The sequence below is a fragment of the Halichoerus grypus genome, chromosome 6 (assembly GCF_964656455.1).
Source record: "Halichoerus grypus chromosome 6, mHalGry1.hap1.1, whole genome shotgun sequence".
NCBI classification, from domain to species: domain Eukaryota; kingdom Metazoa; phylum Chordata; class Mammalia; order Carnivora; family Phocidae; genus Halichoerus; species Halichoerus grypus.
Window position 1 is genome coordinate 23,455,794 of NC_135717.1, and position 23,852 is coordinate 23,479,645.

General features: G+C 39.9%; 3 protein-coding genes across 11 annotated transcripts in view; 1 reads left to right on the forward strand and 2 right to left on the reverse strand.

Moving 5' to 3' along the window:
- ANKS4B (ankyrin repeat and sterile alpha motif domain containing 4B) lies at positions 1–22,254 on the reverse strand. 3 transcript variants are annotated; one of them, XM_036087585.2, is made up of 4 exons: positions 21,061–22,254; positions 20,808–20,857; positions 8,967–9,209; positions 1–2,043 (listed from the first exon to the last, which is right to left on the reverse strand). In XM_036087585.2, the coding sequence occupies exons 3-4, from the start codon at positions 9,128–9,130 to the stop codon at positions 954–956; spliced, it is 1,254 nt and encodes a 417-aa protein (XP_035943478.1). In that variant the 5' UTR covers positions 9,131–9,209; positions 20,808–20,857; positions 21,061–22,254; the 3' UTR covers positions 1–953. The 3 variants fall into 3 exon arrangements, with proteins under 3 accessions (XP_035943478.1, XP_035943498.1, XP_077930834.1); XM_036087605.2 differs by lacking the exon at positions 21,061–22,254 and adding an exon at positions 10,492–10,536 and having other exon boundaries at positions 20,808–20,823; XM_078074708.1 differs by lacking the exons at positions 20,808–20,857; positions 21,061–22,254 and adding exons at positions 10,492–10,536; positions 11,392–11,854.
- ZP2 (zona pellucida glycoprotein 2) overlaps positions 4,907–23,852 on the forward strand; it is a 27,853-nt gene continuing 8,907 nt past the window's right edge. For 3 of the 6 annotated variants that reach the window (XM_036087478.2, XM_078074706.1, XM_036087497.2), the window contains exons 1-4: positions 4,907–5,067; positions 21,239–21,327; positions 22,299–22,382; positions 22,772–22,866. In XM_036087478.2, coding sequence (XP_035943371.1) covers positions 5,030–5,067; positions 21,239–21,327; positions 22,299–22,382; positions 22,772–22,866 — 306 coding nt within the window. In that variant the 5' untranslated portion in view covers positions 4,907–5,029. Of the gene's footprint in view, positions 5,068–18,632; positions 18,794–21,087; positions 21,150–21,238; positions 21,328–22,298; positions 22,383–22,771; positions 22,867–23,852 lie in introns of those variants that run through there. The other 3 variants (XM_078074707.1, XM_036087512.2, XM_036087488.2) reach the window with 3 other exon arrangements.
- LDAF1 (lipid droplet assembly factor 1) overlaps positions 10,383–23,852 on the reverse strand; it is a 53,717-nt gene continuing 40,247 nt past the window's right edge. Inside the window, exons 5-6 of one of the 2 annotated variants that reach the window (XM_078074711.1) lie at positions 20,808–20,857; positions 10,383–10,536 (exon numbers count right to left, since the gene is read on the reverse strand). In XM_078074711.1, coding sequence (XP_077930837.1) covers positions 20,836–20,857 — 22 coding nt within the window. In that variant the 3' untranslated portion in view covers positions 10,383–10,536; positions 20,808–20,835. Of the gene's footprint in view, positions 10,537–18,074; positions 20,858–23,852 lie in introns of those variants that run through there. The other variant, XM_078074712.1, reaches the window with a different exon arrangement.

A 23,852-nucleotide genomic window follows, 5' to 3' on the forward strand; every position in this document is an offset into this window, starting at 1 on the left:
GCCTACACAACAGAAATTTATTTTCTTACAGCTCTGAAGGCTGGAAGTGCAAGATCAAGGTGTTGAAAGGTTTGGTTTTTCCTGAAGCCTCTGTCTTTGGCTTGCAGGTGGCTGTCTTCTTGCTGTATCCTCACATGACCTTTTCTCTGTGCATGTGCATCCCCAGTGACTCTTCCTCTTACAAGGACACCATCCATTTGTGTCCCTTATGACCCTTATAACATCATTTAACCTTAATCACCTCTTTAAAGGTCCTACCTCCAAATACAGTTACGTTGGGGCTTAAGGTTTCAACATATGAATTTGGGGGAGATACAATTCAAATTATATAAAAGGTACCCTGTATTCTATTTCTTTCTTCACTCTCCCTACTTGCCACTCTATCTCAGTTCCCAGGCAGGAGTATTATAGACCCATGTCCATTACTTGTAAACATGTAAACATCTGTTAAGGGGTTAGGCACATTTAAGTTGGGCATGAAGTCTCAGGCCAATGGAGGAACTCAAGTCTCCACCAACAGACAAAGTCATAGAGCTAAGGACAGAACTGGAGTTGGGTGTCCCCAGGCTTTGAGAATCAGAAGTACACAGCACACTTGTGTGATGAGAGATTATAATTTTTAAGTCCAGAGCTGGAAAAGTAAAGAAAGTTTTTCCTTTCTCTGTCATCCATTTAACGCTTTCTATATACAAAAATATCAAAAAGATAATTGAAGAGAAACACCATTTTCTTATTCCCAGGTCTCCTTGAGTTGCTCACTGGTGGTCAGAGTACACAGGTATAGAGTATTTCTGAGTACAATTTGGGCCTCTTTCTTAGGAGGGTATCTCTGAATCCCTAGAAACCATTCCTGGTGGTCTGGCATTGGGCAGAGGGGGTGTTGCCTGAGTGTTTCCAGTGGGCCACAGCATCACCCCGTGCTGCAGGCTCACCCTGTGGACCCCAACATTCCATCAGAGGCTGGTGTCGACCAGTTGCCCAGGCTGCTGTAGCACCTGCTTCCTTCTGTTTATGGCATTAAGAACTTTCTTCCTGGGACCGAGCTGCATTTGTATACTCTGAAGGTCCTCATCAGAGCAAAGCAACAGAGCTTCTAGATCAATCTGCTCTCTCATGAAAATGGGAAGGAATTCTTCCAGATGATGAGACTGCAAAAATACTTCCAGAGGAGTAGCATCAACCACATCTTCCTCCCACTCCACTTCATCCTCATCCCAAGGCATCTCATCTTCATGGCTGTTGTCCTCTTCCTCTTTATCAGCCTCAGCTTCATCAGCCTCTGCTGCTCCTTGTCTCTGTAGCAATTCACTGCTCATTTTAAGCCCTAACTCCCTCCTGCTGTCTGAGATGTCTTCGGAACTTGATAATTTGTTCCTTCTAAAAACAATATTTCCTAGACCTGGACGGTTGAGAATGGATTCATGTTGCACACATCCATTCTCCTCTTCTGAGAACTGGAGCTTATCTTGGAAGTCCCCTGAGAATGTGTCTTCTTCCTCTTCTCTGAATACTTCCATCACATTCCTCTGCCCACTTCTGCTCCCCTTTCCTACCTGCTCCGCTGTATCTTTGTTCTTCTTGAACTTTATCTTGAAGGTGTCTTTAATGCCCTTAGACAGTGACCCAAATGTACCAGAAGCAGAAGCATTTGAAAGGGATGACGTGGAGAAAGTGCCCTTGGAAGAAGAAAGAGTCCCAGATTCCTCCTTGCTATAGTTGCGAGCCATCTTATTTTGGTGCTTCTCCTGGAGCTTCTCACATTCTTTGATCTGTCTCCTAGCATTCTTCTGAGCCTGCTCCTTCAGCCTGATAACTTTCTTGGGGTTCATGATATTCTGGGCAGTGGCAGCCTTATCCAGAAGAGCAACACATTCATTTTGCTCTCTGCTGGCAGCAGCATCCAGTGGAGACTGTAAGCTGTTGTCCAGGGCAAAGATGTTGGCACCAAAGTTGACCAGGAATGAAACACAGTGGGTATGACCATTGGAGGCTGCATAATGCAGAGGAGTATTTCCCCAGATGTCGCATCTATTGGGGTCCCCTCTAGAAGAGAAAATATCAAAAATACATACAAAAAATAATTTTTCTTAGAACTGAGGTACAAAAAAATAAAAATAAAACAAAAATGAACAAAATACATGTTAATCCTGCCTTAGCGTTCTTAAAGTCCAACTATGTCACATCTAGACATCACATGACCAGAAACAGAAAGAGCTCATCTCTACCTTTCGTCTCCTTTTTAGAAGCAAGGAAAGCTTTCCAAGGACTCTCCCAAAAAAGCAACTTTCATGTCTTGTTGTCCACAATTGGGTCACATGCCTATAGGAAGAGAAATAGGCTACCATTTTCAACTTAAGTTGATTAAAATCCACCCCCCACCCCCTCCGCTGCAGCTAGGGATAAGATTACCCAGTGGTGTGCTGGTAAATGTTTAACAACTGGTTTACCCAGGGAAAAAGATCAAAGCTCTGATCTATAGCATGTGCCAATTTTTGGTTATAAATACACCCACTATGGCAAAATCCAAGCTACTAATGTGATATTACTGGACAGGGAGTTTGGAAGAGATATATAGTAGCACACCTTTATAAATTATTCCCACCATATATGTAGATATAATAGACATGCAAAATCTTAAGAGCATAGATAATAGAATGTACTCAAATAATTAGGAAGTGTTAAGTTTTGAGTATTTAAAAATATAGTTTGTTAAATTATAAGTTTAAATACCTTTATTTTTAATAATGACTGTTTAACAGACTCTCAGACTTCTGAAAATTTAGCAATCATCTCTCATGAGCTGGCAAGAGCTGGTTCCCAGACGAACCATGAGAGACTATGGACTCTGAAAAACAAACTGAGGGTTCTAGAGGGGAGGGGGGTCGGGGGATGGGCTAGTCTGGTGATGGGTATTAAAGAGGGCATGCTCTGCATGGAGCATTGGGTGTTATATGCGAACAATGAATCATGGAACACTACATCAAAAACTAATGATGTAATGTATGGTGATTAACATAAAAAAAAAAAAGAGCTGGTTCCCACTCTAACAGTGTTACCCCACCAGAGTCACATGTAGGAAAATAAATAACTGAACAAAACTGGGATCCCATCAGCAAAAAAGAAGAGTGGAATGGATGTTGGGTAGGTAGCAAACCATGTCTGCTATAACCATTATTCATAAAAAGGGTAGAACATCTCCATTGATTCCCCAACTTACTTCCCTGTAATTACAGTGTCCTATATGTGAATAGTTCTGCAACAGTTTGTGGTAGAATTGGGGGCACTCTTAGATGGCCAGAGACCCCACGCCAGCATAGAAACAGGCACCTAGTCGATGTTCAGTCAACATTTGTGAGATGACTGAATGCCTAATGGAATCTTGCCCCAGGCTACAACCGCACCCCTCCTATGAGATGGTGAGTTACAAACAGGCACAAACAGAAAGTAAAGTAAGTAGTAACTTACTGTTAATATGGCTCTGGCCTCAAGCCCAAGCCCCTGCTGAGAACTCTGGTAATACAGGTTCTAAAGGGCATCTTCCCTCACCCTAGACTAGACCCCCAAATCAGGATCTCACTAAACTTCCCCCAGGCTCGCCCCATGGGAGGACAGGAAAGAGGGTCTGAGAAGGCCTCTTGACATTCTTGGTGAGGAGGATCTGGAAACAGGAGAGACGATCTGTGCCCTTGCAACTGCAGCATCAATGCTCTGTGACCCTTCCACTATTCTGTGCTACTCAAAGTTTGGTCCCTGGATTAGAAGTAGTGGCAGCAGCTGCTAGTTTGCTACAAATGCGGAATCTTGGACCCCAGCCCAGACTTCCTGAGTCAGAATCTGAAGTTTAACAAGATCCCAAGGTGATATATAGGCTCACTGCAGATTGAGAAGAGTTGCACTGGTCAATGCAGCCCAATTGGTGTCCTGTAATTTGATGAATCAGATTTGTAACTCCTCTGTCGGAACCCTGATCTCCTCCCACTCTTCAGTTATGAGCATCTACACATTCAGTGCCATCACCAACAAAAACTGTCACCATCTCCTTCTTAGAGAAAGACCAGGATAATTATCAGAGGGGTAAAATAGGGCTCTGAGTGCCTAGCTCATTCGTCTGGTGTTACACAGGCAGCCCACTTGGGATCAGGCCTCCCTCCAAGCCTGATGGTTTCCAACACAACACAGTCCAACCTTAACACACCTCGCTTTTTCTACTTCACCAGCTACGAGGTCTCAAGCTGAACTTCTATAGGACTCAGTGTCCTCATCTGGATGAGGATAAGGATGAGGATAATTTTCATGGAGTTGTTACATTAATAAGTTAACATAAATCATTAGAAAAGTGCTTGGTACACGGTGAATCTTCAATAAATGTTATTATCATTTCCCTTGTCTCTACACTCATAATCCTTAATTTCATATATTTATTTTTTTCTCATACCCTTCTAATAAAATCCCATAGCACTAGAGTTGCTCCTGCAACTTTTTAACACTTGAAATCTTACTTAATTTGTCCAACATTTATGCATCCATCTCCCTAATTAGATAATATGCCTCAGAGGGCCAAGCCTGTGTCTTTCTCTCCTTTGTATGGTATCTCCTAGTAGAAGTCTCAGACCCAACCTAAAGAAACCAAGCAGGTAATGTAAGTAACTGCATGGAGCCAGGTTTCTTCTTCCGACAAAGTCATAGCTGAGTGCAAGCTCCAACGAGAAAGGACAGCTGTACTCAGCAGCCGCTGCCCGCCACCTCGAATAAAAGCAGACACAATATAGCCAGAGCTTCCATTTTCCAAACAGAGCCAGAAATCCAGAATTTCATGTGGGATTTTTGATTTTTAAATGTTGGCTCCAGTTTAAAAGAAAAATACAGTTAAGTCCAAATAAAACATATTTGTGGACAAGATCCAGCCCATAAGCTGTCAGTTGGCAACTTCCTTCTGAGCGGAGAACAGCAAGAACAGATGCACATATGGGCGATGTTAAACACGGCATATCTGGGGAACCAGGAGTACCTTTCAGCGTGACCAGAGTGCATGGAGATGGGGCAAGAGAAATCCGGGCAAAGAGGAAGGTAAGAAAATGAAATTTAATCTAAGGAAAGCAAATATTAAATAAGATAGTTCTGTTGGGCAGCCACTTCCAAGAGGTCTGGTCAGTACTCCTGATTTAATTGTTTTGGATCCAAGGAAGCCTCTTTCAGCCTTAGCACAGTTGTGTACCTTAGGGGGGCATAGTGCCTCACCCCCAAAGATGTAGTTTTACTTTTTATTTATTTTAACCAAGCACCATATTCAAAAGACTCCTTAAGTACTCTAGACATCAAAGAAGGATTGTAAAAACATCCAAGATGGTAGTATAAACCTAAACAAAAACATACTGGTTAAATTTGCCTGAAATTATTGTTGGATTGGGTAACTTAAAAAAGAAATTACTGAGAGTGAGCTGTGGGGGATGTTAAGGGTATTAAGAACTTTAGGTTAAATCTACATGCTTTGGGACATATAAAGTGTGGAATTTTCCTTTCTCAAGAGAACTTACATGATCCTTTCAAGATGGGAGGAAGAATGTGAAGAAAACCTTGAGATGACCCCAAAAATGGGTCTCATTTTAAGAAAATTTCAAATGCAAAATTCCAAATTTATAGATGAAACTGTTGGTAAGATGATTCAAGAGTTTCCCTCATACTTTTAAGCTATTTCCACTTGCAAAAATTGTACTTAAAGGCAACTTTCCAAGTTCGTGTATAACTTAAATCAAAATATTTTCTGACAAGTTTCATGAGGTCCTTCTAAACTCAATCTTTGTCTTTCAATCCTTGGTGTCTTTCATACTTCTTGATAGAACCATTACACATACCTGCCCAGGTATTCATGAACTGGTCCCCCCTCGTTTGATGATCTGAGTCCTATATTGATGCTGTATGGTTTGCCTGGGCTAAATTCAGTCTAGCATTGATTTCTTTTCCATTTTTTTTCCCCCAAAGGTGAAACTCACTGAAGAGATTTTAAAATAATCCATATTTTGCCCTTGCTTTTTGGTAGGTCAGTGCATTTGGGCAATGATTTTTAAAGCTGGATTGGTATTGTCATTAAATAGGCAATTTGCTTGTATTAACTTACTCTGAGCATTGGGTCCATTTCAATTTTTTCTTTTGGAGTTAATTTGATTTTTTTTTTTTTTTGGTGAAGCTGTTCTCAGGAAAAAAAATCAGTCTTTCAAAAATGTTTTTCTACATAAAGAATATTTGGACTTACTAGTAATCAAAGAAATGTAAATGAAAACAATGCACTACGATTTCCTTGCCCATCAGCTAGGCAAGGATTAAAAAGAATAGTAATACTCAGTTTTGACAAGAGTATGGGAAAATGAACAATGATGGAGGAATCGTAAAGTGGTTCAAATTTCCTGGCACAATGTGTGCCAAAAGCTTCTAAAACATAGCACCCTCTTGAGCCAACAATTCTGCCTTTAAGAATTTATCCTAAGGAAATATTAGACCTTTGTACAAAGATGAATAAGCAAGGATGTTCATTTCAACTTATATACAAGTTAAAAGACAGGATTCAAATTTAAATGTCATAAACAAGCAACTGATTAGATAAATTATGATGAAACCATAAAACAGAATACCATGTAGTCATTAAAAAACAGTGGCACAGATTTCTCCTTTAAAGTTACAAATGAAAAAAAAAAAGTGCAAACCTGTCTATAATCTATTGTTAAATAATTAGAAGCAGGTTTCAGAATAGTTTGTATAATATGATTGCCTTCTATAAGGGGGAAAAATGTTCTTGTGTGTACATGTTCTCAAAGGAAAAAATCTGGAAGGATTTATGCCCAAATGTTAATGACTGTGAAAATTGGTTTGATTTTTACTTTATTAAATATGGCTTTCTAAAATGATGCAAAATTTTGCAATAAGTGTGTGTCCTTTTAAGAATCAGGGAGGAAGGGGCACCTGGGTGGCTCAGTCAGTTAAGCATCTACCTTTGGCTCAGGTCATGATCCCAGGGTCCTGGGATCAAGTCCTGCATCAGGATCCCTGCTAAGCAGAACATATCCATCACTCCCCCTGCCTGTGCTCTCTCTCTCTTTCCCTGTCAAATAAATAAATAAATAAATAAATAAATAAAATCTAAAAAAGAATCAGGGAAGAAGATAACTTGCTTCCATTAGAAAATGAAACAAAACTAAAAAAATTCATGTACACTTTATAGGCAAAATGAAATTTTGTTAATTGGGGCCATCTTCCAAGTATATGTAGTTATTGCTTTTCATCTTTAAATTTTAAAAAGAAGGAAACGATTTTTACCAAAGCCAGATATTGGATATTAATGGTTACCACGTGATCCACTGTTAATGATCAATGACTGATTAACTTCTAAATTCAATTTTTAATGTTTCCCTTTTTAACCCCCTTAAATCTAATTGGCAAATTGATCTCACACAGTTCCTAAGCTATGGTCAATATGGGAACCTAAGAAAACCTGTACAAGACATTGTTTTTCAGCCTATGTACTCCAGGGCAACTTAACACAACAGAACAAGCGGCCTTACCTTCCTCTTCCTCCACCCACCACAACATCCCGTCAACTGTAATTGATTCTGCATCCAAACTGCCACTCAAATCCATCCCTGTCTCCGCATTCCCACTGCCACTGCCCTCGTCCAGTTTGTCTCTCACCTCAACCATTAAAACAGCCCCTGAACATTTTCTGTGACTACTATACAGCTAGCTGCCTGAGTAAGTTTTGTAAACACAAATCTACCAGGTTGGCTATGCTGTGTAAACCTGACAATGGCTTCCCTGTCTTTAGGACAAAGTTCAACTCCCCAGCAGAGTTTACAAGGCTCTTGTGATCTGGTCTCTCCCCTTATAACTTAGCCTCTCCCCATTAAAGCCACATCCAGCCATGTTCAGCTTCAGTGCCTAGAATACACAGTGCTCCCATTGGGGGGAAGCATTCTTCCTTCCATCTTCTGGCCAGCTTCTTCTCACCTTTCAAGTCCCAGCTTCAAGGCTCTGGAAAGCCTATCCTCACTCTCTGGATTGGATAGATGCCTGTGTTATTTATTTGGTGCTGTCTCTTTCCCCCTTTGTAACATACATGACTTACTTAATTTCCGTCTTCCTCTCTTACATCTGATCACCATGAGGAGAGGAATGGTGTCTCTCTCGTTGATCACAGCATCTCCAGTGGCCAGTAAAATGGCTGGCACACTGTAGATATATATAAATAAATATGTACGAAATTGAAATTAATTCACTTAGCTCCTTTATTAACATTTTCTTTTTTTCCTTCCTTTACTCCTGTTGGGTTATAGTTGCCAACACTGCCTACCCCCTCTGGTAACAAGCAGAAGAAAAGAGCTAGCTAATTCCTGCATTAGAATTGGGGGGGGTGGGCATGTGTATATATCTAATAGTAGAGAGATAATAAAGTTCAGACAGGCTGAGGTTCCCTTTTATAGCTTGTAAAGTCAACTACTTCATCTAAGAATCATGGGCTTGCATTAGGATTGAATATTAATAAAAGGCTGTGGGATTATAATGGCACAGACAAAAAATAAAATAAAATAAAAACACATCATTTGTTCCAATCAAGATTGACATCTTAAAGTCAAGTAGAATAGTGATTCATTTTTAAAGAGTCAACCATTTACACTTCATGGAAAAGATTTTTAAAAGCACAGAATTAAAATATATCCCCCACCCCCAAGGCAGATAACAAAACCTTAAAGTTCAGAATCTTTCTATGTGTGGCTCATAAGGGATGAGCCATCCCCATGGTGCCAGTTCTTAGTGTGAAAAGAGCACCTCTAGGCAGTTTTCTCTCTTTCTCTAAAAAGACAATTATTTAGACAGTCTATAAAGGACAGAGTTTTCACTGACTTCCCTGTCTCTTGCTGCTGTCTGCAAAATCCTACCAGAAGCACCGTCTCCAATCAAAACTAGCAGGTTGAACTTACCCTCGGCTGCAGATGATTTCTAGGGCTTCCAGATTCCCATGGTAGGCTGCCAGGAGTGTGGGAGTCATGCCATCTTCATCAGCAAGATTTAGATCTCTCTTGGTAGCCTCTTTCAAAAGTTCCAGGTAGCTATCACTAGCAGCTTGGTGGTAGCGAGTAGACATTTTTTCTGCTCGCCAAAGTCTGGCCAGGTGTCACTCTCCAGGCAGAGCAGGTTGTCAGTGCAGCAGCCTTCCTACAAAGCTGGTTAATCAGTGACAAGGAAGAGTGTCACCCCAGGACAAAGCTCATTCCAGCCTCCCTCCATGGAAGTCAGCCAGAAAGGTTCATGGCACTGAACTTGGACCTTTCCTTTCTGGCATGGCCATGACATTGAGTATTAAGGACTGCTGCGTTCATCTTGAGTGTTGTAAGGCACATTTACTTTCTTTATATCCGTTAGCAATGTAATACTGGTCATTTAGGCACAGAATGTACAAAATAATTTCCAGACAATTCAGAACTAGTCTAGTTCACGGGGGAGGTCTATTGTTTAAAACTGTTTTATTGAGGTATAATTTATATACTATGAAATTCACCCATTTTAAGTGTTTAATTCAATGATTGTTAGCAAATTTACAGAGTGGTGCAAGTATCATCATAATCCAATTTTAGAACATATCTATCACTCTCAAAATATCCTTCATGCTCATTTGTAGTCGATCCCCATTCCCGTTCCCAACCCCAAGAAATCATTAATCTGTGTCCTATCTCTATAGATTTGCTTTATATGGGCCTTTCATATAAATGGAATCATAAAATATATAGTCTTTGTGTCTAGGGGGTTTTTTTAGCTTCACATAATTTTTTGAGGTTCATTCATTTTTTTAGTATGTAACAATACTTCCTTTTTAGTGCTGAATAATATTCTATTATACCAATATACCAAATTTTCATTATTCATCCAGTAGCTGATGGACATTTAGATTGCTTCCTCTTTTTGGTTTTATGAATAATGCTGCTATGAGCATTCACACACAAGTCTGTGTAGACATATATTTTTATGTCTCATGTTTATACCAAAGAGTGGAATGGCTGGGTTATATGGCAATTTATATTTAACTTTTTCAGAAATTGCCAAACTGTTTTTCAAAGTGACCATACTGTTTTACATTCCCACCAGCAATGGATGGTGAGAATTCCTCCATATCCTTGCAGCTTCTATTGTCTTTCTGTTTATGGCTATCCTTAGTAGGTGTGAAGTGGTATCATTCTGGTTTTAATTTGCATTTCCTAATGAATAATGATGTTGAGCACATCTTTATGTGCTTACTAGCCATTCTTACATCTTATATTTAAATTCTTTGCCCATTTTTCTCTTTGGGATATTACCTTATTAATGAGTTATAAGAGTTCTTTATACATTTTGGACAAAAATCCTTTATCAGATTTATTTTCAACTGAATGAAAATGAGAACACAACATCTCAAAGTTTATAGGATACAGTTAAAACAGAGCTTGGGGAAGAAATGAGCAGTTTTTATACCTGATTCAGAAAAGGAGAAATAAATCAATAATTTAAGCTTCCACCCTAAGGAAAGGAGGAAACAATAGAAAAATTAGTGTAAATAAAGAGCACAATATTAGACCAAAAACATGGTCCAAATCTATCTGTAATAAAAATAAATGTAAATGGATCAAATTCATCAGTCAGAAGACCCAGCCATATCTTATTTACAGTAGACACAGCTAAAATACAAAATTACAGAAAAACTGAAAGCAAAAAATGGAAAAGTTTTATCAAGAAAATGCTGACAGGGGCACCTGGGTAGCTCAGCTGGTTAAGCGTCCAACTCTTGATTTCCCCTCAGGTCATGATTTCAGGATGGTGAGATCGAGCCCTGCTTCGGGTTCTGCACCTGTCATGGAGTCCACTTAAAATTCTCTCTCTCCCTCTCCCTCTGCCCCTACCCCCCACAGGCATGCATGTGCACTGTCTCTCTCTTTCTCAATAAATAAATATAATCTTTAAAAAAAAGGAAAATACTGACAAAAGTGGTATGGCTATATTTACATCAGACAAAATATAGTTTAAGCCAAAAAAATTGCTAGGGATAAAGATAGATAATATGTAATGATAAAAGGAACAATTCATCAAGAAAATATGATAGTCCTAAACTTGTACGTACATAATAACATAGCCCCCAAATAGAAAAAACAAAAATTAATAGAATTGGAAGAGAAAGAACAAATCCACAATCACAGTAGGAGGTTTTAATACACTCTCTAAATGTTATATATCAATCAGACTAAAGATCAGTAAAAATACAAAAGATCTGAACACAATGAAAAAGCTTGATTTAATAATCCTATGCAGAACTCTATACTCAATAGAAAATACATGTTCTTTTCAAGCACACAGAAAATATTTATAAAAACTGCCCACCTAATAGAACAAGTGCAGGCCTCAATAAACATCAGATGATAGGTTTCATGTAGACCCTGTCCTCTGAAGACACAACAATAAAATTAGAACCCATCAACCTACATAGCTGATGAACTATTTATATATTCTCTTGTGGTATATATTTTACATAGTTTTTACCATCAAATACATACTATTTTGCATTGTCTTTTCCTCTCTTTAATCCACCATAAGTTATTTCCCATATTGTTACAAAATCTTTTTTAAAAAAGATTTTATTTATTTGGGACGCCTGGGTGGCTCAGTCGTTAAGCATCTGCCTTCGGCTCAGATCATGATCCCAGAGTCCTGGGATCGGGCCCCGCATCAGGCTTCCTGCTCCAAGGGAAGCCTGCTTCTCCCTCTCCCTCTCCTCCCTGCTTGTGTTCCCTGTCTTGCTGTGTCTCTCTCTGTCAAATAAATAAATAAAATCTTAAAAAATATATATTTTATTTATTTATTTATTTGACAGAGAGAGAGAACAAGCAGGGGGAGCAGCAGAGGGAGAGGGAGAAGCAGGCTCCCCGCCGAGCAGGGAGCCTGATGAGAGCTCGATCCCAGGATACTGGGATCATGACCTGAGCTGAAGGCAGATGCTTACCCAACTGAGCCACCCAGGCACCCCACAAAAATCTTTAATATGTTTGGGTAATAGTCCATGTAATTGAAGTGAGGAAGACCTATTTTCAAAGTCTGTAACGTTTATTCTTCTTATCTCTTTTTGTCTAAGCCTTTATTCCAAGATAAAATATCTGTTCACTTTGAGAAAGTACAACGCTTTCATCTGCAAGCCCCTCACAATAATGAGCTCCAAGGGTCAATGTTTGTTCCTTTTTGTAGTTTCTATGAGAACACCAGTAGAAGCTGTATAAGCAACCTGGAGGGCAGCAGCATTATTTATTTGTAAAGGGGGAAAATAATTTTTTTTTAGCCCAGAGAGAGTGAAATATTCAAACATGATTGTGGATACTTTGAAAACAAGGTAATGTTCCTCAACTAATTTTTGCATGAGCCACTTTAAACATAATTGCATTCATTAATGCACTCTAAAATAGAAAATCATATGTGACCTGAGAGAGGGCTTCTCAAAGATGGATTATTTGTAGTAGAATGCTAAGTGCCATTAAACAAGGAGTTCATTACGAGATGAAGATGATGATAGTGATAATGTGATAACAATGATGGGGAGAAGGAGAATAAGGATGAGAATGGAAGCAAAGATAAAGGAGGATAGAGCAATTATAGACAAGAAGAAGAAGGGTTGAAAATGGAGGAGAAGGAAGAGTTTCTCAACTCCAGTAGCACTTATGACTTGGACTTAAACTCTTCTGTGAAATGGTAAGACATCTGAGCTTTTCTTTTTTTTTTTTTAATGATAAATCTCCTGGCACCCTTTGGCATTTCCTTGGAAAAACTTCTTCTTCAAAAGAATGGGTTGGCAGGAGGGGAAGAATGAAGGGGGGGAAATCGGAGGGGGAGACAAACCATGAGAGACTATGGACTCTGAGAAACAAACTGAGGGTTCTAGAGGGGAGGGGGGTGGGGGGATGGGTTAGCCTGGTGATGGGTATTAAAGAGGGCACGTTCTGCATGGAGCACTGGGTGTTATACACAATGAACCATGGAACACTACATCAAAAACTAATGATGTAATGTATGGTGATTAACATAACATAATAAAAAAAAAAAAAGAAAAGAAAAAGAATGGGTTGGGAAGGGGAGGTAAAGCAGAAATAAATCCCAAACTTGAAGATCCTCCTTAACCCATTCCCTCAAGATGAGGTTGACAAAAGAGGGTTGGACCGAGAAGACCTGAAGTCCATTTGATATAGAAGAACTTACAGCATCTACTTGAATCTCCATTTCTTTGTGGATAAAATCGGGGAATATTGCTCATGATCATATCATCATCTAAGCTTATAATAGTAAAGGTGAATGAGCTAAAATTCCTTACAAACTGTAAAGTATGGTTTTACAAATGGAAAGAAGCCATGTGATTGTGGCTAAGGGAGCAGAGAGAGAGAGAAGTAAAACTTAGTAATTTTTCTTATTTTCTACTGTACTTCTCAAAGTACAAAGGAAACAAAATTGGTAGAAGATGGTGAGGGAAGAGACTAATGAAAATAAGACAGATTTGCATATAATTTAGACACTAACTGCTCATGAGGGGTCTGGAGAATTGTGGGGCAACTGTGGCTTGTGACTTCATGTTTTGATAGTAATTGGCCTTGTGGAAATAAGTAGGTGAGTCTATTCCGACAGGATGCTGCTGGGCTCTTTGAAGGTCAGAGAAGAATATCTGCCCTACACACTGGTGGAGAGACTTAAGGGTCAGACTTAAATGTCCATGACCTTCTCCTCAATTGTTCTATTACCGAGCAAGTCAAGGCCCTCATCAACTTTCTCTTGTAACCAAACCTGCCCTTCCCCCACCTGCCTATACTCCTGCCATATTAGTATAACTTTAGAGAAACATCCAGCTAGTGACTTCTATGTCCCTCTGGCTGCCACTTAGGTTCAAAGGGAGTAGGCTTTCTTTCCTCCTTTGTTTTCTTAAAAACTCACGTATTAATACCTGACATTTCAAGCATTTAACTATTTCACTTTTGAGAGGCCCGTTGACCCAAACACTTCATTTTGCCAATGACCCACAGAAAACAGGGATAATTGGGCCCCGAGGGAAAGCACTTGGAGAGTCTCTCACTAATGGATCTCGTCCTCCATGCAAAGCAAAGGCATTGTCCACTCTTCATTGTTGTGTTTATAATTTTACAGCCTCTCCTGCCACCGCCCAGCTACCTGACAGCTGAGTGTTGTAAACAGTTGTCCTGTCTACCCTGGAGTCCAATCCTGGCTAAGAGGAAGTAGCCCTTGAATAGAGAATTTACCTAGGATTCTGACTTATCTATAAAACAGAGTCCTGTGTGTTCCTTTGCCCAGGGAGAGAGATGGAAGGAACAAATATTAGTGGTAGTTGGTACCTCCAGTCTACCCCAAGGAAAACCAATGCCAGCAAAGTGGAAACCAAACTTCTCCTTTGTTCTGAAAAACCATTCACTGCTAATTGGGAAAGAAATTCAATGGCTTGTGCAATCCAGAAACACATATTTTTATTAATGAGATTGCCCCCTAAACCTCAAGAGATCTGGTTTTCACAAAAGCAGCCTGTATTTGTTCTTCAAAGCTATTCATGCCTAATTACAGAGGAAATTCACTTGTATGGTAGGGAAGCACATTTTCACCTAATAAGGAAAAAGAAAAGATCTAAGCAAAACGTTTGCTTTTAACAAGATTACTTCAGCTAATGAGCATCTTATTATGAATTTTAATGAAAATAAAAGCAATAACAGAAAGTGAAAAAAATTAAAAGGGATTACAAAAGTCCTGTTGTTACACAGAAAACTTAAAGGAATTAAGCAAGGTCATAAGAGGAATCATTAATACACGACTTTATGTGCTGAACTTGGGTTTGTGAGAAACCTACCTGTTGAGGTAAAGACATTTTCAAGTCCATTATCCAGAAAATGTCACTTACACATGTATTTTTTCCTCTTCAGCACAGCAATAAAACTCTTCAACATATTTGATGTGGATTTTTCCTATTCAAAAGAGATTGAACAACCCTGCTTCTCATTTAAACACATACATCACTCTTAAAATACGGAGAAACTTTCTTTCCCACGTTGAAGGTCATTGGTGGTATTTTTCTTAGAAACATTGTTAAATACAAACATGAGGCGATCAAAGGAACCATTGTCTGCCCTTTTGGTTTTTTTCTTCTCCAAATGAAAACATTTATGAAAATATTTGGTGGGTAAGTCGACTATTGAAATTGTAATGTCCCTGAAGTATTGATTGGGCTTAATTTATTCACATAAGTTTCAAGCCATTCAAAGCCCCGTTTCTCTGCCAGAAAAACAGACAGAGCTGTTATTGTACCATCTGGTTTGCATGAGGAATCTCTTGGCATCTCTTAACTGCACATTTTATAAATGCTAAATCCCAGATGGCATTACATTGTAACAGTGGAGAGTTTTATAAAGGTTTCCAAAAACAAATTCTTTAAAATGTGAATGCTGGATAGTCTAAGCAGGGACCATGAATCTAAATTCTACATTTCAATCAACTGGCTGTTAGCTAGACAAATTTTCTTTTTCTTTTTGCCTTTTCCCCTCTCTATTTAATTACTGGCTCTGTGAATTGAAGACGTCAATCAATAAAATCATACGACCTGAATCCTTACCCAAAGCTTAAGTTCTTACAAAAATTGCAAGAACAATGATCACTGGAAAACCTGTATTAGCTGCCATTTTGTTTCAAGATGGCAGAATTTACCACAAGGGAGGTATGTTATAGCACCCGTTAGCAGATCATCAAATACCATCAAAACCATTCAACTCTCTCAAAGCTGATAGTTGGACTGGAAACCAGGCAAATGTGAACACCATGCCTCGTGTTGAAACAAAACTCTAATACAGTAATGGTTAAGAACACAGATTCTTAAGTTAGAAACTGATGGACACTAAACCAGAAATTAGATTCCGTCATTAATTTTGGCAGATTACTTCTGAGCTTCAATTTCCTCACCAGTAAAATGAAGAGAAAACTCCACAGAGTTATTGCACGTAATATTATTTACAGATTATTTACAGGGTTGTTGCAAGTAACTAGAGTTAGTAGTTGTAAAATACTTCACATAGTGGTGTGGTGTGTAATCATTACTCAATGAATGTAAATTAGTAGTCATCCTACTGGAAATAGAAGCAGAAGTAGAGTAGAAGCAGTAGTAGGGGAAGCCTTCTTTAGGTCAATCATAGATGTATAATTACTGCATTTTCTTGAAACTTCTCTTTCCTCTGCATTTTTCTCCTCAGTAACAACAACAACTAGGACTTGGGTTTTTTGGTCCTATCCCTTACCATGGTACAGTAAAAAGAGTACATATTTTATAGTCACACAGAGTTGTATTTCAATCTGAGAATATGTATTTGTCTTCCAGTGGGCTACCACAACAAAGTGCCTCAAACTGGGTGGCTTAGCCAACAGAATTTTTTTCTTATAGTTCTGGAAGTTAGAAATCTGAAATCAAAGTGTCAGCAGGGTTGGGTCCTTCTGAGGGCTGTGGGGGACTGTTCTGGGTGGCTCTCCTTCCCTTGTAGATGGCTATCTTCTCCCTGTGTCTTCACATTGTCTTTCTTCGGTGTAGGTCTCTGTCCAAATTTCCTCTTCTTCTAAGGACACCAGTCATACTGCATTATGGCCCACCCTAATGATCTCAGTTTAAGTTAAATTAGAGGCTCTACCTCTAAATACAAAAACCTCCAAAGAGCGAGGCTCAGAACTGGCATATTGCCATTTCCACCACATTCAGTTGGTCAAACCAGCCAGATTCAAGGGGGAATGAAGGGCACAGGGAAGAAGCTGACCTCAAGGGGCGCCTGGGTGGCTCAGTCATTAAGCGTCTGCCTTCAGCTCGGGTCATGATCCCAGGGTCCTGGGATCGAGCCCCGCATTGGGCTCCCTGCTCCACGGGAAGCCTGCTTCTCCCTCTCCCACTCCCCCTGCTTGTGTTCCCTGTCTCACTGTCTCTCTCTCTCTGTCAAATAAATAAATAAAATCTTTAAAAAAATAAGTAAATAAAAATTAAAAAAATAATAAAATAATAATAAAAATAAAAATAAAAAATAAGCTGACCTCAAAACATATTGTAAGGGATGGGAGTACAGGAAGAGGTGGAAGATTGTGACTTTTCCAACAGATCTCCACATCAGCTTCAGAATTTTAATATCAACTAAAAGGAATACGCTGCATTGCTAAAGAAATCTTTTCTCTATTTCTGTGGTAACCACTGCCCTAGCTACTACCTATGGAGTAAACTGTGTTTATACTTGTATGCAAATGGATTTTTATTTAGAACTTCTGAGCCTTCTCTGTCATCCATTTCCCTAAGCTTCCCTATCTTTATATTTACAGGTCGATGAAGCTTCATATGCCTTTGTCCTAGTTCTTTCTGAGCCCATGACTATCAGGAGGCTTATTCAACTTGGATCTGTCTAAAGAACCAAAGGGGAAAATGACATTAACACTGTATAGTTACACTGTTGAAGGAACTACCATATGATGTTCAAGAACATTCTCATTGACACAGTCTAACTTATTTTCCCAAGTTAAATTCATATCTGACATTTGAAAGCTATTTTAAGCTGTATTAGCATAGCTGGTAGAAGTTTCTACACTTCTTATTTATCTTACACTGCTAAATTCTAATTAATGCCATCTTGTTCTTCTAAAGCTAACTGAAACTGCAAGAGAAGCACGGAGTTTTAAAACACCCCCTCATACACACACACACACACAGAAAGACAAAGAGAGACAGAAAGAGAAAGAGAAAATCATAACGAATTAGAAAGAGCTTGGGAATGGACATCAGGACCTAGTTTATCACTGGAGCTCTGCTGCTAACTTTCTATATGATCTTGAGCAAGTTACCAAACCTCTTAGGCATCATTTCTTCATTTTACAATAGGGATATGGACTTTAGAAGCCTCATGAGCCAAATCCACTCACTTGAGTGTAATACCTTTATACCAGGAAGTTTGAACCCATGAGCCTTTGATCCTATGGCTTACACTGATCACTTAAATACAACTCAGATCTACTGTTACTGCTGTTATCACTTTATTTTAATTGTTATATTATCACCAAGACAATTCAATCAATACAGAAAAAAATAAAGTCAGAAAAACAGGAGTTTCCCACCTCCCTATTCCTACAGATGATATAGTACATATATTTACAACCAGTAGTAGAACGAGAGCACAAATCAATCACAACCGACAACAGTTGTAAATGGCAAGCATAGCCTGACTGGCTGGACTGCCTGATTACCTGCACGGTCTCCTCCCCTGGGTAACATGGTTAGCTCTCTGGAAATGCCTTCCTGGATTTTCAATGCAAATACACATTTATATACCCATGCACAGACACATAAATATACAGACATACACGTAGTTTTTTTCTCTTTTTTTTAAGTAAAATATGAAAACATATTAATCATACACCTCTAAAACTCCAATTTCATTGTGGACATCTTCAATATCAGCATCCACAGATCCACCTGAATCCACAGATTCATTTCAGTATCTGAAGATATTCATAGTTGATCTAACCATCTCCTGATGATAACATTTAGGTTGTCTTCAATTAATATGTTTATATTGTAGAAAATAAGAAGCTTGGAATTTAAGAATCGTAAACTGTTGCTTATAAGAACTGTTTTCAGAAGTAAGGAGGGCACCTGCCCAAATAAGACAACAACACTGCCTTGTTCTTGTGCATAACAACCTAAAATTCCCTTCAAGAAATGCCTGGTGATTAGCAAGCGGTTAAGTCACCTCAGGACCCTCTGGGAGAGACCCATTCAGACAGAGGGAATACCTTGTAGTGATTAGCAAAGTGCGCTAATGAAATTAGTCTCTGGTGTGCTCACCACCTTCACCAGCACCCACAGTGGTCCTCCTTCTCTCTATGCCTCCTGCTCAGGGCTTTTGTGCTGCCCCTTAGTCTCACAGAACCCCCAATTTGGGGCTGAGACCAGAGCTACCCTTTCTAAGGCAAGACCTAACACTCTAGAGAAAAAGCACAGTATGGGGGCCAGGGGGGAAGAGAGCTTGGGGGCAGGGCCTCAGAAGGTGGAGCAACACATCAGCCTATTGCCTCTCTCACCACCTTCTTACCAGGTCTCTCTGAATCTTCCCCCCACACTCCATCCTCTCCTGCCTTCCCATCACAGCCTTAACCCATCATGGTAGAATACCTTCACATCTGCAGAAAAGGTTTCACTTTTTGGAAACTATACTTCAGAGGAAAGGAGTAACTATTGCTATCGTGCCTCTGCTCAGAATCTAAACCCTGTCACCATCTCTACTCCCAGAGACTTGCTTGTCCTGACTTTTGCTCCAGCTCCCCAATTCCATATAACATAATGGGTTAATTCCCACGAAGAAGTTAACTGCTAGCAACCACTCATTTTCTTGCCTCCCTCCCTCCAGGTATTTGCCAAATTTCCTTGACCTTAAGACTCACCTGTGGTGCTTGTTAAACAATACATCCACTCAGGACCCTCCCCTGGAGAGCCTGATTCCACAGCTTTTGGGTGAGACCCAGGAATTTGTGCTGTTAATGAGAGCCCCATGTGATGTTTTAATCAAGGAAGTTGGGGAAATACTACTCTAACCTACAATTGTATTTCAGACACCTGTAACAGGGAGTGGAAATTACTCCTAGGGTTACACCACAAAGACAACACATAAATCAATAATTGCAAATGTGACCCCATGACTTGCACAGAATTTGAACACTAATCACCTATTAATAGAACATGGGTATTAAGGAGGGCACGTACTGCATGGAGCACTGGGTGTTATACGAAAACAATGAATCGTGGATCACTACATCAAAAACTAATGATGTATTGTATGGTTACTAACATAACATAATAAAATTAAATTAAAAAAAAGAACATGGGTTGCAGACATCTAGGTGTCTCAAACTGCAGTGAGAGATGCTGAAAAGATATGTTGATTGGGCCTTAGAAAATCTGAGTTCTCAACATGTCTCTGACAGTCAGTTGCCAACAGGCTGGGGCAAGTTGCTTTGCCTCAGTTTCCCCATGTGTAAACTCCCAACTGGTACATAATATGACATTCTTATTTAGATCACTACTCTCTTTGACCCAGAATTTCTACCTCCAGGAATTCATCCCAAGGGTTAAGCAGGGAAATATACAAGAATGTCCATCATATTATGGTTTATGATGATGAAAAATTGGAAGCTTTTGTAATGTCTATCATTAGGAACAGTTAAACACTGATTTGTCTAGACATTGAACATGAGGCAACCTTAAAAATGGTAATGGAGATCTTTATGTTTGATATAGAAAATGTCCATGACATGTAAAATAGTAAAAGCAGGTTACGAAACAGAACTTAAACTTTGATCCCAGGTTGTTGGTTTTAAGTGTGTGTGGTGTTTGTATAAAAAGTCCGTAAAGTTACATATCTAAATATTAGCAGTGGCAAGATTACAGGTGACTTTTTTCCTTTTCTCTATATCCTTCTGTAATTGTCTGCATTTTTTGCAGTACGCTTAAAGTTTATACTTGGGGGAAATAATATATCATCTATTTTCTGTAAAGGTACTGCATGCATATTGCCAGGGTAATGTCCACCATAGCCCGAAGGCTAGGGGTTACATAAAGGAAAGGTGATACGAACAAGAGAGATTCTCTCCTCAATGAAACCCACCGCCTTCTTTCTCTCTACATTGGAGTTGTAAATACTTCGCCCAGAGAAACTAATTTTGCCCAGTGTTATGGAGAAAAACACCAATTCATTCACCTGGAGCCAATTTCAGGGAACTCTGGTTTCATGGCAGGCCCGCGGAGCACCTGGTAGAATAACAGAAATGCAAGTGTCAGAAAAGGCAGAACTATGCTTCCTTCAGGCCTTCCAGAAAGCCTCTCCTGTCCCAAATCCCCCCCTCTCAGCTGGGAGGGCTGGGGAAGACTCAGGTGTCTCCAATGGGAAAGGGCAGGGTCACATCCTGTTTTCTGCTATAAAAAAAAAAGCACAGAGGCGCCCACCCACCTACCTGATTGATTTGGTGATACATTTGGCCATGGCGTGCAGACAGAAAGGAGATGGTGGGAGTCCCTCAAGCTGGTTTAGTGCAGATTGGAGGTGAGTAATCCTGGCAGCAGAGGGAGGGGACACAATGGTCTTATCTGCTGAAATTCATTCCTCCTTAACTCTCTCCAATCCCCTTTTAGCACCTACAGGTCACTTTCTTTATTCTTCATCCTTGTGACTTCAGTGAACTCAATAGGTGTTATTCAATTGGGGAATCCTGCCTTCCCAGGTATGCCTGTTGGGGGAGGGGAAATGCCCTTAGCATCTCTAAAACAGGTTGCAACTAGATAGCCAGGAAACCTAAACGTGGCTCAGACAATCTCCACTCACCCCCTTTCTTACCTTGACCAAGTCAATAGATTTTTCCATTGCTTACCTAGGGCTTGCTATACTAGCTAAACAAAAGATCTTGCAAAACACCTGTACTACTTTCTACTCCCTCATTGCTCAAGCGTTATGGTATCCAAAGAACAGCAAAACACAATGCTAAGCGCCCATCTTCAGGAGCAATCATTTTCAAATACAAACTCGTGCTTAAGGAAAGCATCAGCATAACAGACAAAATTGGAGCTGTTCCACTTATAAGAGCTTTTCAAACTTTCACCTGAGCGAGAGGATGTAGAGTAGCAGATTATAGGTAGAATTTAGCCTTTAAAAAGTGTCCTTTGGCTTATGTGGGGCATTTTATTTGAAGTTTAAGTAATCTCTACACTCAATGTGGGGCTCGAACTCATGACCCTAAGACCAAGAGTCTCGCATGCTCTCCCGACTGAGCCAGCCAGGTGCTCCACTTAGGGCATTTTTTTTAAACTTCAAGTTGAAAAGTCTTTAGACAGAACATTTGTTCTCCAATTCTTCACAGACCTTTCCATACTATGGAAAGTATAGACTTAGTATAGACCCACCTCCATCAGCTTCACTGTCAAGGTTCTAGCCTGGTCCCTGTATGCATGGTTAAACCTAGACTAGAACTTCAGAAAGCCCCAGGCATTTAATTGGGACCTTTCTTATAGCTTCTTGCACAGTAGTTATATCGTTTTCCACCAATCTGTGAGCTCCTTGAGGGTGGGGGTCAAGCTTTGCCTCTCTCAAATGGTATCCTTCCTTGATGCCTATTGGAGAAGAGGTGCCTCCATACTTCTGTAGGAATCCTGCCTCCTGCAGCTCAGAGATACCCTAAATGCTTCCTTTGCTCTTCAGGTACTGTCATTTGCTATGAAAATAGAATGGTAGTGGAATTTCCAAGGAATCTGGGCACCAAAAAATGGCATGCGTCTGTGGTGGGTAGGTAATGTGTATATTCTTATCTTAGTCTTAGTAGAAAGCCCTTGGCTCAAGGCTAGCCCCATTTTTCAGGTGAACAGAATACATACTCGGGAGCAACTTGCACCCAATCCCCATGATGCCCTAGGGGTCCCTGATTTGCATGATGCCACCAAGAATGGAAGACCTTGTCTTTCCTTAGAAACTTGTCTTATCTCAGAATCCCCTGGGAAATTTTTAGTTGCAAATCACAGCATCTCTCAAAGCTTGGGTTATATCACCCACATGGGACAATAAAAAGGGAAATGATTTGAAGTAGCTTCGAAATGGATTGGCAGTCTTGGCTATGTAGCTTTGGTTTACTTTGTCACTGAAATGTACTTTTTGGCCCTTTGCTCTGACTTCTGTAGATCCCTTTAGTTTTGAATTGTTGAACTGCACTTCTATCCTGGACCCAGAAAAACTCACCCTGATGGCCCCATTTGAGACCTGTGCCAGGAGAGTAGTAAGTAATCGCTTTGAGGAGTGATTTGGGAGGTAGTATCCTAGTAGTTACTACTAGTAACCCTACTAGCTAAGGATATAGGCTTGAGGGTAGAGCATTTATTCTCAACCAGGGGTGGTTAATGTGCCTGGTGGTGGTGGTTGGTTGTTTTTTGTTGTGTTTTTTGTTTGTTTGTTTTTCTTTTTGTTTTGTTTTTGCTTTCTGTTTTGTCTGCCCAGGGGATATTTGGCAATGTTTGGAGACCTTTTAAAGACCTTATTGGCTGCCACAGCTGGAGTGGGGGCTGTCTATACAAGCTGAAGTTGCTGCTAAATAGCCTACGTTGTACAGGGCGGCCCCCTTTAAATGCCAATAATGCTGAGGTTGAGAAACCCTGAAGTTGGGGCCTTGGTGGGAGTCCTGGCCTTACCACTATCTAGTTGAGATCTCTAGCAAGAGAGCTAACCTTTCTAAGCCTTTGCTTGTTCGCTGGAAAAGGGGGATTATGGTACCCTCTCCAAAGGGTATCTAAAGATGAATGATAAGATGCAGATGAAGAACTTGTCACAGCAACAAGATACAACAAATGCTCAAAATGAGCTATTTTTGATCTGTAACCTCCATGGGAAATGGAAGGCTATTTTGGTGCTGGCAAACAGAGCTGCTAGGGTATAAAAACAGGTGTGGGAAGGCAAGCAGCAGCTGAGCAATAGGGTTTTCTCTATTGCCAAGCAACAGTACTGCCTAATCGGGGTTATTGGGAGCAGTAAAAAGAAACCCGCCAAGCAGTTCTCAAGCTTGTAGTGTGCAAAGAATCACTTGAGGAATTTGGAAAGTATAGACTTAGTTCATTTAGTTCATGACTTAGGTCTGAGGTACATGGTAGAAATCTGTTTGTTTAACTGGCCACTTCATCTAATTCCACGGTGCAGATCTTCAGTAATTTTTTCCTTTCTCAAATAGCCCTTACCACCTTTTAGAGAGCTTAGAGTTGCTTTCCTGTAGAA